The 14,817-nt window shown below is 36.7% G+C and overlaps 1 protein-coding gene across 5 annotated transcripts in view; it reads left to right on the forward strand.

The window, feature by feature from the left end:
• The window catches only part of igsf11 (immunoglobulin superfamily member 11), a 148,484-nt gene that overhangs the window by 116,012 nt on the left and 17,655 nt on the right, over window positions 1–14,817 (forward strand). For 2 of the 5 annotated variants that reach the window (XM_017434362.3, XM_037980985.1), the window contains 2 exons: window positions 6,548–6,714; window positions 8,583–8,591. In XM_017434362.3, coding sequence (XP_017289851.1) covers window positions 6,548–6,714; window positions 8,583–8,591 — 176 coding nt within the window. The remainder of the gene's footprint in view (window positions 1–6,547; window positions 6,715–8,582; window positions 8,592–14,817) is intronic. The other 3 variants (XM_017434363.3, XM_025010128.2, XM_017434364.3) reach the window with 2 other exon arrangements.

A 14,817-nucleotide genomic window follows, 5' to 3' on the forward strand; every position in this document is an offset into this window, starting at 1 on the left:
CCGTTGTCTCCACCGATCCTTGACAAGTGAACATAAAAATGAGTCAAGTATGTTGAATGTTGGTTTGTATGTTAATTATTCTTGTTAATAGAAACAAAGTCCTTTATTTGTTTTAACTTTTGTTAAGGTTTTATCAGCCTTGGCTTTTATTTCTGTTTGGAGCCATATATATTTTTAATGCCTTTTATGACTTGTACCATAGTAATATGTCTGCAGAACTACACTTGATTTTTTTCCTCTCAGCAACTTGACTTGATGTTTAACTTTTTGAATAATTTTAGTCAAAGATGACGCTGTGTTACTGGAAGTTGGATTAATAAAGCAGCTAACAAACTATTAGCAGAAACCAATCAGTACATTTTGCATCCTGTATTGTTAGGATCATTCTGTCACAGATGTTTTAATTACATATTGCATAAAACTGGATAGAAAAAATTCAAAAGCTAGTTTCTCCTTTTGTAGTTTTAAATATAAATATCATTTATTGTCCTGTTATTTTTGGACAAACCTGCAGAGAGAAACTGCTGAAGGACAAAAGAGCCACGTGTGGCCCTAGAACCACAGGTTGCAGACCCCAGCTCTAAATCAATATGTTGTTTGCTGGGACATGCTGAATAAAGCTTTTACTATGAGTTTATAGTTGCAGTACATTAGGCAGCAGTAAGCCGTGCTTGTGAGACACTTTAGCACACTTTAGCGAGGAGTATTAAGCTATGTAGGCTTGTCAGCGGGCCTTGCTCAGGGGTTTGCTTTTGTGGCTAATAAATCAGCTGGGCTATGTGGGGTGAGGGATGAGGATGAGGATGAGCAAGAGGTTTTACAGGCTCTTTCATTGGGGTTGTACTTGTTGGAAAGGCTGCTGAGAACAAAAATGAAGTTAAGGATTGGAAAGAAGTTTATTTTACACAATTACTGTAATTTGTTGTGAATTAATTTTAATTAAACACTCAACATTTGAGCTACATCAATATCTTTTTTAGCTCTTGTAGATGGTATAGGCAGAGGTTTGGGAGTTCCGTACACATTAGACAGAACCAACATTTGCTTCATTGTAAAATATTTATAAGGACTTTTTGTCACAGACAACCCTCTAGTTAGAAACAAGTCCGTCCAAAAGGTTCAGTTTGTTTACTTGTCGTGTCATCACTCATAGCCTTAGGTGGCGAAAGCAGGTAGAAAATGTATGCTATCAACAGATCAGAAAAAAGGTCAAGGACAACAAAAGAGAGGAAAGACTTACATAAAGCTGAAAACAATATTGTGTGGAGTTTGTTTGTTTTCCCTGTGCATAAGTGGGTTTTCTCCAGATACTCCGGTTTTCTCCAGAGTATGAGGCGCCTAAAGATCAGCATCCCTTGATTTACAGCATGTCACCCAGTTCAGTGCTGTGCTTTTCCTCTATCAGAAGAAATCAGAGCTCTTATCAAATAAAAATAAGCATTCACTGAAGAAATGCATATCATCCTCGCAGGCATTCCTTGCCTGACAGGGTTTAAACAAAGATTTCACACAGTTTGTTAGCATGTTGGGGATGACTCTCACCTACATCCACACTAGATTTTAGATGTTTCTGTCTTTTCTGGGTTTTTGTTTTTGTGAAGACATCATCAGTGCTGAACAAGCACATTTTGGAGCAACATTAGCTCTAAGCTAACCACTGTTGAAATTTTCCATAGGGAAACTGCCGGCATCACGTTAAAAAGTGAGTTAATTTTTCAAAACAACAGTAACATTTCAAAGTTACAACACATTTTTGCTTTATATTTTTTTATTTAGGTAGAGGCCTAAAATGATTTCCTTCATCATCTTTCTTTACAGACAATAATGTATTTTTTAGTGTTTTTCTTTTTCTTTCTTTTTTCTTTTACTACTGCACAGAGACAGGTGAAGTGTTTACCTCGTTTTTTTCACCTCTATCTTTATTTTTAGCCAAGCCACCCATCCTCGGGTTGTAGCACTAATCCTAATAACAATTTTTTCAAACGACTCCTGACATAAAAACAATAAAAAAGGAAAATAGAATTTGTCAAAGGTGGATGACAGTGTTATTAAAGCTGGAAGCATAATTAAATATCTTTGTAGTCAGAATTATCAGTCAGTTTTGTGACAGTAATCTTTTGGCTGCAGTGCTTTGACTGGTGCTTGATTAGTTTCCATCCAGCAGCTGGGTACACAGTTATGCCACCTGAGTTTCATAGGAATGCCTTTTTTTCATTTTTGTTTTTGCTTGTTGGATCATCCTGGTACTTCACGGGCCATGGGAACAACATAAGGTCTACATGTTCAAAACTTACCATATAACCCCTGGATGTTTGGTACAGGAGCAGAGCACAAAGCTTTGCTTGTGTGAGGACACAGGTGCCAGAGCGCATGAAACCATGTGTTCATGACCGCGGTTAATTGTTACTGTTTCTTCATTTAGGAGATTCATTTCCTTCATTTCCAGCCGGGATGTTAGATGGTTGGAACTATGCTCCATTTCCTTCCTCTTGCTGATGCTCTCATTCCTCTCACTTCTTCAGAGATTGCAAAGATTCAGCTGACAAAAGCTGGATAAGTAATGGTAATACCACTGAAGTAAAACCTAAATAGTGGTGCCTGAAAATGGAAATCCAAAGTCCAAGATGAAACTATTTGACTTTCATTGGTGTTGCTTGCAAAAAACCAAAAGCTTGATTCATTCAATTTTTACATATGTATTAAGGTATTGTCTTTCTTTAGTCCTTGTCTTTGCACCATCATCAATCTTCTTAGTTACGCACGTGCACAATATGTGTGTGTGTCCCCTCCCCGCCAGATGAAGCTGTGCCAGAGGCTCATCATATCTCATCTCAGCATCAGGGGCATCTGTTTGAAACAGAAATAAACAAAAAGCCTGTGAATTAAGGAGCCATTCCTTGAAGGAATGCATATCACACACAGAAATCATCAATTACCTGATCACCCTCCATCATAAAATACATTATTACCAACATTGTAATGGCAGGCATCATTTAGGCCTCTGTGAAAATAGAAGCATCCTCTCTGCTTTCTCCTTTCCTACATTTTCCTTTTTTATTGTGGAAGTTACAACATCCCATTTCAACATACTGTACTTTTGTCAATGAGAAATGATTTTCACTGGAGAGGTAAAGCCAGTCACAGGTGTACTATGAGTAGGAGCTGGTCAGCACAAGAGATATGGTTTGTCTGTTTTCTGTTAGTCATGTTGGTCTGGGTCCTACTGAGCGACGCCTCAGGGCTGCTCAAGGCTACAAGTGAGAGGAAGACAAGAGATGTCTGCAGATATGATCATGGATCAGATGGTATACCCTGTAAGATGGACAGCTTAGTTGCATCACTTCTCCACACACGGTTGTTGACACAGAAAGAAAGCTGCAGACACAACCATGAGCATGAGTAAAGTCTGTTTACTCAAGTCAAATTCTATTGGTGATTAAAAGAACTGAAATCAACACAACCAACTGGATTTATTTTCCTTTCTAATTTTTCATTAAAAAATCTAATCTTGATAAACCTGTTGGAATAATTGCAGGCCAATCTCTAAGCTGCTGTTTATTTCTAAAATTAAAAAAAAGAGGTTTATTCACAAAGAAATAAAAAAGTTCAAAAATAATCTTCCACTTAGGATTCTCTGTTAAATTAGAAGACCTCTCTTCCTCTACAGCTGTAGAGTTTATAAAGGATCTATCATGCGTTCAATTATATTCACACTGTAAAGCTTCTCCTGGGTCATATCTTCCACAATTAGAACATTTTATGTCACTGTTATGCAGATGATACACAAATGTATTTTCCTTTGAGTCCTGAGGACTCAGCGTCTCACATGTCAATCCTAAAATGTTTTTGAAGGTGAAATGCTGAATGGCTAGTATGTGTCTATATTTAAATAAATGATATAAAATCTGAGATGGTTCATTTTGGATCTTCAAACACTTTTGTGAGCTTAGCGTTCAACTTAGGGTAGTTACCATTTGATTTTCAAGTCTATGCCAGGAATCTTGGTGTCATTTTTTACTCTTATTTAGAATTTGACAAAGAGAATTATTGTGGTTAAGAGTTATTTTCTACAACATCTCGAAGGTCAAATTTGTCTTCTCTATTAGCAATATGAAGACAGTTATTTCAGTATTAATCACCTCCTGGTTGGATTATTGTAACTCTTTATTTTGGCATCAGCCAGTCTCTGTTGACCCATCTGCAATTGATTCAGGTTTCTGCAAACAGACTGCAAAAGAGCTATTATCACTCTTGTATTAGCATCCTATCATTTGCTTTTTGTTAAATATAGGATTGATTTTGAAAATGCTTCTGTTTGGTTTTAAAGCTTTACATGGTTTGGAACCTGAATATTTATCTGAAATTCTTTGCTTTTATTCCAATCTAATATTTTTATTTTTGTTTTATATTTGACATTTTACAATCTCTCTTCCACTTTTTAATTGGTTTGAATGTTTTGTGGCTAATTTGCGTGTTTATTGGACAGCACTTTGGTTGCTTTAAATGTGCTTTTTAAATATAGTTGATTTGATTTACCGTCCTGTACTCTTGTGTATTTAGATGTAGGAGGCCATATTTGAGAGGGAATGGCTAACTCTTCATTCCCTGCCCATCAAAGACTTTATGGATGCATTCTGGAGGAACAGCTGTGCACCAGGCATGCTTCATGTGTGGAGCTGGAGAGCCGGCGAGAAGCTTTGGCAGAACTGTGTGCAATATTGAGGCAATGCCAAGCAATCCCGCTGTCCCCATGTCTTAGATGTGTCCCCAACCAGCCACCATACATGTCACCAATGTATGTAGGCAAGGCAGTGGGTAATATTTCATGTTTGTTTATACACTCTGAGTTCGTAGTGTATGTACAGTGTGTGTATGTTGGCTGGCTTGTTTGTGACTTTGAAAGTGTGTGTAGTTCTTTGGTTGTGGGAGCTTACAGGCTCTAAGCGCAGAGGGTCTCTAATCCAGTGTTTTGAAATGAGCCCTCCAGCTGTTGTGGGCTTGAGAGGCTGCAGCCTTGGAGGAGGCTTACAGATGATGAGATGCTCCTTATATCTTCATTCCTCTAGGATCTTTCTTTCTTTATTTATTTTTTTCCTTCTTTCCTCCCTTCATTCCATTCTTCCTTCCTTCCTTCCTCCCTTCCTGCCAGACATTCTTTAAAGGTTAATATTTATGATAAACACATCTTCCTCGCCGTTGTTAATCCTCCGATAAGAGCATGGATTGATTTTGCAGGAAGTGAACACTGTGTACACAGAGGATGTAAGAAGATCAGATTAGCATGGTGACCTAAGACTTTATTTATTGCATTTAAAATGATGGCTTCTTATGTAGATGTCCTGATCATTAGCTGCACAGTGACGCTCGTACCGAGGAAGAAGATTGCGCTGTTCAATTGTCAGAGTCAAAGAGAAGAATTGTGCTGCTGTAAATGATACATATTGGCATAACAGGGGAATATAATGCCTCTGAGTGAAATTGGCTGCATAATTTATGGCAAGTCTTGGTTTTTCAAGTGTGTCTTCCATTAAAACGGTGAGCGGAGCAGTTTGGATGCTGCCTATCTCCCTGTGGCCCATGAGTGAGCCTGCGGGGTCCGAGATGTCTGCCAGCAGAAAGAAAGCGTAGGAAGTTCAGCAGGTTTCAGGCAGACATGGAGCAACAGGGAGTCTGTCAGCTTGTATAGGGCAATAATATTCAAAACCTAAATTTGTCAGAATGTCCTAAAACCGAATGCTAAAACCAACTAAGTACTTTTATAGCATAAGTGTATTGTTGCTTGTTGATAGAATCAGCTTCTTGCAATATCAGTAACAAGAATGATTTACAGAACATGATCAATTTTTTGTAATCATATCAGTGCACCGTTCTCTTCAACATGTTTAGATAAGATTACCTCCCATTGTGGTTTTTGAACATGGATACATGCTTGCGGGGGTGACCTAATGTAATTTACTTCATAATGTCTTTAGTTGGTCTAGAAATAGATGCAGCATGTACACATTCATCTCCTTGGCTGTTATGGTTGACAACTGAGTTCACATATGGGGCTGCTGAGCTTCTAAGGGCTGAACTTTTCCTGTTGTTTGAGAAAGGAAGTGATCATCAAATGATATAGACAAAACTAATACTATCACTGTCTGTCAAGTTCATTCACTTCACATTGATGTTAATCGTGATGCTCTGAAGAAGCAAGTTGTTTAAGGAAATGAATGAAATGAGTAACTCAGCATATTGTCTTTCCCAGTTTAACTCTTACATATTTTATGTGATCCTCCACAGTGTCGTCTAGATGTCTGTTTAGTTGCTGAAAGCAATACAAAAGAGTCTCTTGGTTTTTTAGATATCATATTTGTTTGGCTGTTAAATATTAAAAAGCAACAAAGAGAACATTCACTAGCTTTTTAAACACTAGTTTTAGCTTTTAAGATATGCACATATGCATATAAAAAGCCTGTTTGGGTATGTTTAGCCTTCAATACAGTGTTTGTATTTATCTGTTTGTTGTCTCTGAGGCAAGACACTAAAAACGGCCTCTTTCCACCAGCAGTGTGTGTGCGGGCATTGGACGTGACCGTGTCCCAGAGCAGCGTCCAGGTGGCACGTGGTCAAGCAGCCATTCTACCCTGTTCCTTTACCACCAGCGCTGCCCTCAACAACCTCAACATCATCTGGATGGTGATTCCGCTGTCTAATGCTAACCAGCCAGAACAGGTATGAACTTGAATCACTTGCATCCATCAGACAGACAAAGAAAACAGTTTACTCATTTTTTTGTGCTTTTAAAAGAATAGGCCAGAATTAAAACACAGTCTTAATATTTGAACTGAGCAAACAGATATTTGTAACCATTTTCTCATCCTCTTTTGTGCAGCATGCTGATGAGAGTTTTGCTGTGATCAGTATTACAGTTGAGGTCAGAAGTTTACTTACACTCATTGACATCAATGCTATCATCAATACTAATATTGGGGTTTTAGTAATCGATTTGAGCCATATGTTTTCCAGGATAGAATAACTATACAACATGTTTTTTTAACAAAAAAAAAAACTGCGTGCACAAGTTTGAATTTATTGAATTTTTTTTTTTATTCCACACAGGATAAATGTTATACAGCCAATATATATATATATGTATATATATATATATATATATATATATATATGCATTTATCTAAATCTTTTAGTAAGTGGTGCTGAAGGTAGAGTGTTTTGTTTAACTTCAGAAGGCCTAGACTTATCAATTTCTCCTTAGTGATCATCAATGACTGCAGCTGGTTTCTCTTCGCTAGAATAAAAAGGATTTGTTCGACTGTACTCATTGGACTAACCAATACTTAGAACAATGGAAAAGTCCAATGTACTGAGTGAAGATCTAAAAAGCAGAACTGCAGATATACACAATTTGGGGAAATTTTCTGAATTCATTTCCAAAACCTTTTGGATCTCAAGATCGTCAGTTTAACCAATACATCACTAGCGGCCCCTGTACCAGGGGCAGCAGCACTTCTGCCAACAAGATCAATCCAATAGGCCTAGGGACTAAGGGGTTAAACAACTGTATACATACACAAATGTCACAGCTTTGCCAAACTCTGGAAGAAGAACCAAACTGCCCCCCTCTGTGAAAGAAAATTGGGTAGGATGTTCAGGAACAACTCAGAAACCATCAAGCCTGTCATGAATTAAAAACTGCTGGAGCATCAGCATCACTGTTGACAGTGAGATGAGCTTTATGTCACCCTGACCAGAAAAGAGGAGAATTTTACAAAACTACAGCTTTTTTTTTTTTTTTCAGCATTAAGCTTAAGGAAGAAGCAAAATGCCTTTAGGAGAAAAGTTTCAGAAAAAAAAAAAAAAAAATTCACATGTTTCGAAATCGAATGAGTTCACAAAGTTTTTTCCAACGGGACAAAGATTGAGTTGTTTGGCAACAATAACAAGAAGTATGTTTAGAGGGGTTGAGGCAAGGCTTTTGACCCTAAGGTTACCATTAAGCTTCTGAATGACCTTTCCAAAACCCCAAACCTCAACCCTATTGCCAATTTGTGGACTATACTTAAGCTTGGTCTGTTCCATGAAATAAACCAATTTAAATTAATTCTTACTAATTGTTCAAACAAGAGTAGTTAAATTTTTAAGCCACAATGATGACAGATGGTTAAAAAAGTGTGTGGTTGAGGTACAACTTGCTAAGAGTCATTTAGTCATTTGTTATTAGTGGAGTGTATGTATATCTTTGACTCTGTGATGATTAAATACAAGCCACAATAAACTCAAAGTTGTGCACTCAATTTTATTGTTGTTTGTTTTTAATCGTTCAAGTTTTGTGTTGTATAATCATTTCATCCCAAAAACAAAATTGTTCAAATGTATCATTAAAGTGCTAAATTAATATGGCATTCATGCCCATGATGAGTGTAAACTTCTGACTGCAACTGTACAAAATCAACTGGTACACATAAAAATAGTTTTGCACTGTTTAGAGAAAGATTTCTAATGTGAACCTAACTTGTTTTTAACAAAATATGACTACATATGCATCATATGGATGGCCATCTACTTCCCTTCCAATGTTACAGTCAAAGCAGGTATATGAAACTTGATCTGTGTTAAGGTGTGCTCAGATCCACTGCAAAGAGAATGTCTGTTTGCACAAAGATAAATAGGCTCAAGCATAAAGCAGCACCAATTTAATTTCTTTCTATTTTAGTTGTACATATATATATTTGTGTATTTTAAAGTGTGATGCAATCACACAGAATTGCAGGAACCTTCAGCACAACTCATGGTGATGATAATGGTCCTGACACATAAGTAAATGTATTCAAAACTGCCTACTATTTTAGCGGAACATAGTGATTTGGCAAAAATGTAGCATATACTGTACAGCTATAAAAAAAAATACATTATGCTGTCAAAATATAAATGTCTCATTCACTGACTTGGAAATAGAAAAGTCTACAAAACTTGGTGGTGGAGCACAAGTTGTGCAAAAATCACATTAACTATACAAAAAAAAAAACCCTGGGGTTGAAAAATGTAATATACCAGAAGAACAACAAATAAATACGGCACATTTTGCTTAAATTTGTTAAATTGAATTAAAAAATGAATTCAAACAAAGGTGAATCTCAGCAATTCTATATTTAATCACAGCTGTACTAATTTGGGCAATTCACAATAAAAAAAATTACATTTGTAACTCCTTCTTTTTAGAGCTTAATGAATGCAAATCCTGACTAACTGCAATGTATATTCATTGGTGCTTAATACAATACAATGTAAACTGCTTTATCCGGTAGAATCTAGACATTTTTGAATACATGCCTGTGCTGAAAGCTTTACGTGTTCTTGTAGACATTAACATAATTAGATGATTTTTTTTTCTAAAATATACACTCAGACACACAAATTCAATGTTAATATGTGAGCAGCAACATTTCTCTTTTCGGTGCATCTGTCAGCACCTTTAGAGTAATAGTTATGTGTAAACCTCATTGCCAGAAAAACTTTGAAGTTTTATATACATATATATATATATATATATATATACAACTTTTTAAATGTACAAAAACAACAGTTTCATGGATCTTCACTGACCATTTACTGACCAGCACTGTTATTTTTAGGCAATAATAGGAAATCTAGAATTTGATACCAGCCATTGGACAATCACTGATTACTTCAAAGAACATTATGCCTAATTGTAAAGAGTTAGGTGTTCCAGTATCTACAGCCCATATTATGTGAGGAAAAATTGTTATAGAGTTTTGTAACATAAGAACCTTTAAATCTTCAAGCAGCACTGCTTGAAAAACCCTCATACAACAATGATCCAAAAAGGCCACGTGGCCTCTGGAGTATCTTGGAAAACCACTGTCACTCACTGATGCCCTGCACTGCATTCAGGAATGTACCCTGAAACATTATTAATCTTGGATATCAAGTCCATGTAAAAAAGTCACAGAATTTTCTGTAAACTAGTTTCTGTTGGATGAAGAATCCAGTAGATACGTGTTCTTTGGTGAGATGAGTCCACCTTTCAGCTTGATTTTGGTCAAATCAAATATTGGCCAAATTTAAAATGAACATCTCGCCTGTTGGCAGTAAAACAATGTAACCAGCAGTGTCTATGGGGGTGCAAATCATCACAGACACTAGTGACATGGGTGACATGCAGACTGAAAGATTGGACCCGTTATCATGGGAAAGTTTTGAACCAGAAAGTGTTCTGGTATTTCAGCAAAACTTTATACAGCATACTGCTTTATTAACCCAAAGTGTTTGTGATTGACTGAACTGCTTGCAGTGAACTGTGATGAGGAGATTCAGACATCAAACTCAATAAACACAAACTCTTCTTGCAAAACTGCAGCAATTTGGTTTCTCAGTTATCAAACTCTTAGGCAGTGCCAATAAAAATGGGGCAGTGAAACATCATGGAATATCATCATATATGAATCTTTAACCCATTATAGTATTAAGTGTGCTGTTGGGATCAAATTCTAGATTTGTTTATGTTTTCTTCATGGAATAAAATTGGTCAGTGAAGACCTAAAATTCATTTTAAAATTTTGTGTTAAATTTAAAAAAAACTTCAAAAAAGAATAGAAAAACTTCACAATGATTCTGGAAATTAGGTTTGTAAATTATAAAAAAATGTTAAAGTAGTATAGAGAAACAGTAGTAGTAGGTTTGTTTTTAATTAACTTATCTAAATGTTTTTTCATAAATGTGATCTAAAGCATAACTTGAAATTCAGGAAGATTTTCACCCTACCCAAATGTGGCTGGCAATAATAAGTAAAACAAGTATGTTCCAGTCTACAAAGAAATTGATTAACTTAACTTCTGTTCAACTCAAGGTCCTTATCTGATGTGTCTAACTCTACCATCAAAAGAAAACCGAACAACAATGTCATTTACAGCAAACTTGCCAGAAGAAAGCAACTACTTTCCGAAGTTGAAAAGGAAAAGATCCCAACATAAACCTGATCTGATAATAGAAACAGGGTCATTTAGAAAGTCAGCGTTAAACAGTTTTGTTCTAACAAACAATCGATAAAGTCACAGTCCTAACCAGCTGTATTTTACACAGATAAAAAAATCCTCCATGATTCTTCAGATGATTGATTAACACCGATGCCTAAATATAAAAAAAAGAGGTAAAAGACTTCTAAGTGCTGCTGTGGTAGTACGCCTAAATATCTGCAAAGAATGTTGTTACTTATCAAATTTTGAAGCCTGAAGGAAGCCAAGACCTTCTTTTTCAGGCAGAGAGTTTAATCCCTGCACACGCGCACACACCCACATACACACATACACACTTGGAAAAAAGACTGCATGAGTTAGCCTATGTATTGCTGGTAATTTAGTTTCCCTGGCCTCCCCTCCTGATAACCCTCCACAGTCATTTCTCCCCTCACCTTCCCTCCCTCCCGCTCTCACTCAATCTTCCTCCCCCTTGCGGGCCTTCTGTGATTCCATTTGAGTTGTTTAACATGCAGCTGCAGGCCGTACAAGCTCACCTGCCTCCCTTCCCTTTGAACCCCACTGCTGGTCGGCCGTCCAAATAACACAATCATCTTCTGCACTAATTAACTCACGCCCACGACAGGCTTTGTATCGCAGCTGTTCTCACCACACACACAAATATATACACCCAGCATATACTAATATATATGCACTCACATGAAATGGCCTTGAACAGACTGATGGTCCAAAAGTAGCGCAGATCCACATGGAGACATGCAGGGTTTGCTTAGCAAATGTTTACTGACTTCACACATAGATGCAAAGAACATTGTGAAAGCAATCATTTTGTTTTGCATATATCTCCATTTCTGGAAGGCACTCATGATGCAGTCATTCTACTTTTGCCTTGACTGACACAAACACATAGATACTAAAAAGAGAAGTGAACTCAAACCCACTTGGGCACTTACTAATGGATAAATGCATGTGACTCTTAGATCTGCAGGCAAGTGATGATGTGAGCTGAAATATGCAGAAGGCTGCAACTCATTCACCATGTTCCCACTCGGTACCTTCACACTATATTGAATGGCAAATGGATGAAAATCCACTCATAGTATACTTAGTGACCAAAGGTTCAGTCATTACACCCACACTAGCATTTAGGTAAATATTTTCTTTTTACTAATAGCTTTAAATAAGAAAGGAAAATTTACACGTACACACTGGTACAAAATCTTTGCACTCATAGGAAAATAACAACAATCACTAGACAATTTCTGAAAAAATGTTGATGGCTGCCAATTCAGCTACTGCCTAAAATTCCAACATCACTTTGTAAAAATCTATGAACTGTCAAAGAAGTGTAAAACGAACAAAGATCAAAAGAAACGGAAAAACTGCAGCGAGTGGCTCATTAGGGTCACCATGGTAACTACACACCTGTGTCTGTCAATCCTCGTAAGTTAAGGAGAGGGAAACTAAAAAAAAAAAAAAGACTCATTGATCATTGACAGTAAAAGACTTTGATAGTTGATGGAAAATTTGATGTTTTTACAGTGCAGATATAACAAGTTGAAAAAACACTTCACTTCCAGTTTCAAAAACATATTTTGAGCTAAAATATAATTGCATTCTATTAAAGCTTCACCGTGCACTCTCGGCATTCAAAGGGGCATTTAATAGAAACCCATAAGAAAACAAAAATGCCTACGTTTTTATGTATAACTTGTATATGTCCAAAGAAAGAGCTGTGAGAGTAAGCAGAGTTTTTTTTAAAGGTTAATGTGAGACATCATTGACTGTCAGTGGAAACATCTGTAAAATGCTAAAACCTGAACTGCATTTTGTAAAAACTGTAAAAGATATCAAAATGTCAGTTTAGATATGTAAAGTCCAACTTTCTGTGACCTGTTTAAATTTCGAACGATGTTTCAACTGTGAAACATGTCTGAGCTGCAGAGCTCCAAAGAGGGCTTGGTTTTCTTGTGTGTTTTGCCAAAATCCCATTGATCTTTGCTATTAATTTTTCTCTCAGTTTTTTGTTAATTTTGTTCATGTTGTACGACGTACTGCTACCAAAAGTCATAACACGCTATTACTGATAGAGCCACATGGTCTGGTGTATAATTTGCATGTTTTTTTTCAAAGCAGCGAGAGGGACAAAAACTGTGAACAAAACAGTAGGAGGGAACGTTCGATGTTTATGCATTGGCACCCTTAAATAACAATAAAAATACTGTGCAGCTACAGCTCATTTGTGTCCAGAGTGAATGAGCTGCCTAAAAAGTGTGTGATGAAATAAAGTACTCTGTGGGGTGACAGAACAAGTACAAGGTCATTTGGAAAGGAGAGATTGTCATAAATGGTTATAGTTGATGCTAAAAGCCATTAACAATTACTGAACAGAGCTCTTGCACAAGCTGCATTAGCACTTCAGTGAGCGCACTCAGAACTCGCTGTGCTCAAATCTGAATGCCATTTTCAAAAAGGACTGTCACAAGTGATGCACTGTTACAGTAGGAAAAAAAGTGTTATATTGTCAGCTTCTTTGCCTTGCAAACATGCTGTTTGTGCTTTCCAAGTGATATCCTGGTATGTGTTTTCTAGATGCTTTAATTGTCGCGTTATGTAAGGCTTCACTTTGCACCGCAACCCTAAAGAAGACATATGATACCTCTTTTCATGCCTTGACATGATGGTAATTTTGTCAGATTGACTGTAGTTATAAATTATAATGGTATCAGTGCAGAGCAGCAGTCTTTAGTTGTGAATGTGGGTTGACACGTAGTCTCGATGGGTTGTTTTTCAGTTACAATTTGTTTCATCATCATACGAAAGAAACAAAATGGGTGGATATAAACAGCTTTATTTGCAATTTAGAGGTAATAAAGAAAACACGACTATTTTGTGTAAGTTCACTCCATTTTTGTGAAGTTTTAATGTTTTCATTTGCTGTTGGCAACATACAAATGGATTACAGTAACAGACCTCTTGTAGAGCTTTTCTTTAAGCTTTTTTTTTCTGCTGCTTTAACACAGCGTAATGAGACACTTGCCTCTATTTCTATCTTTGCTTCGAGAGGAAATGTGTTTTCGGACATGGTTGTGTACACACAAATTGCCCTTATCTTTAAAGAGAGCATTTAGCATTCAAACTTGGCTGTTCACAACAGTAAACAGAGTAGACCAAGCATGAATGACCTCTCAACAATGAAACAGAAAAATGGTTTTGATTTTAAAAAAATGTACATTTCCCATGTCTGCGGTTCTGCCATGGATAGCTGGTTGTGATCCATCTGTACACAATCTTATCCCAGGTTGTGTTTACCTGTCCCAGGTAATTAAAACACAGTACCTCAGATATTAACCCTGAGCCAGCTGAGGTGTTTATAGACCTGCTGTTCTCATGCCATAATTATCCATGACATTTTAGCTCCATAACTCAACTCCCAGGGCCTTACTGAGGTGTCATGCTTCTGTTTTTGTTTTGTTTTTTTTATAAAGTTTTTAGAGGCTATTGATGGCAACCTTTATTCAGCAGGCTAATTTTCAACAATACAAACAGTTTGGGGGTTATTTTGATTTCTGGAATTGATTCAATCAATGAAAATAACAACACACAAAATTTCTAAATGCTCCTTTTCTGCTAAAAATGAAATGACTAAAGTCAGATTTTCTGTTAGGAATATGAATTAAAGTGGAGTGGTGGGAAAGACAGTGACATGCTAACATTTGTGGAAGGCATATTGCGTCATTTACTGTTTTCCTGTTCGCTCTACTGGCAGCAGATTGAAATGTTTGCTCTCTAAATTTTTTGATTCATCTGTAATTGAAACATT

This window comes from Kryptolebias marmoratus, linkage group LG2, assembly GCF_001649575.2.
Source record: "Kryptolebias marmoratus isolate JLee-2015 linkage group LG2, ASM164957v2, whole genome shotgun sequence".
In the NCBI taxonomy this organism is placed as follows: Eukaryota; Metazoa; Chordata; class Actinopteri; order Cyprinodontiformes; family Rivulidae; genus Kryptolebias; species Kryptolebias marmoratus.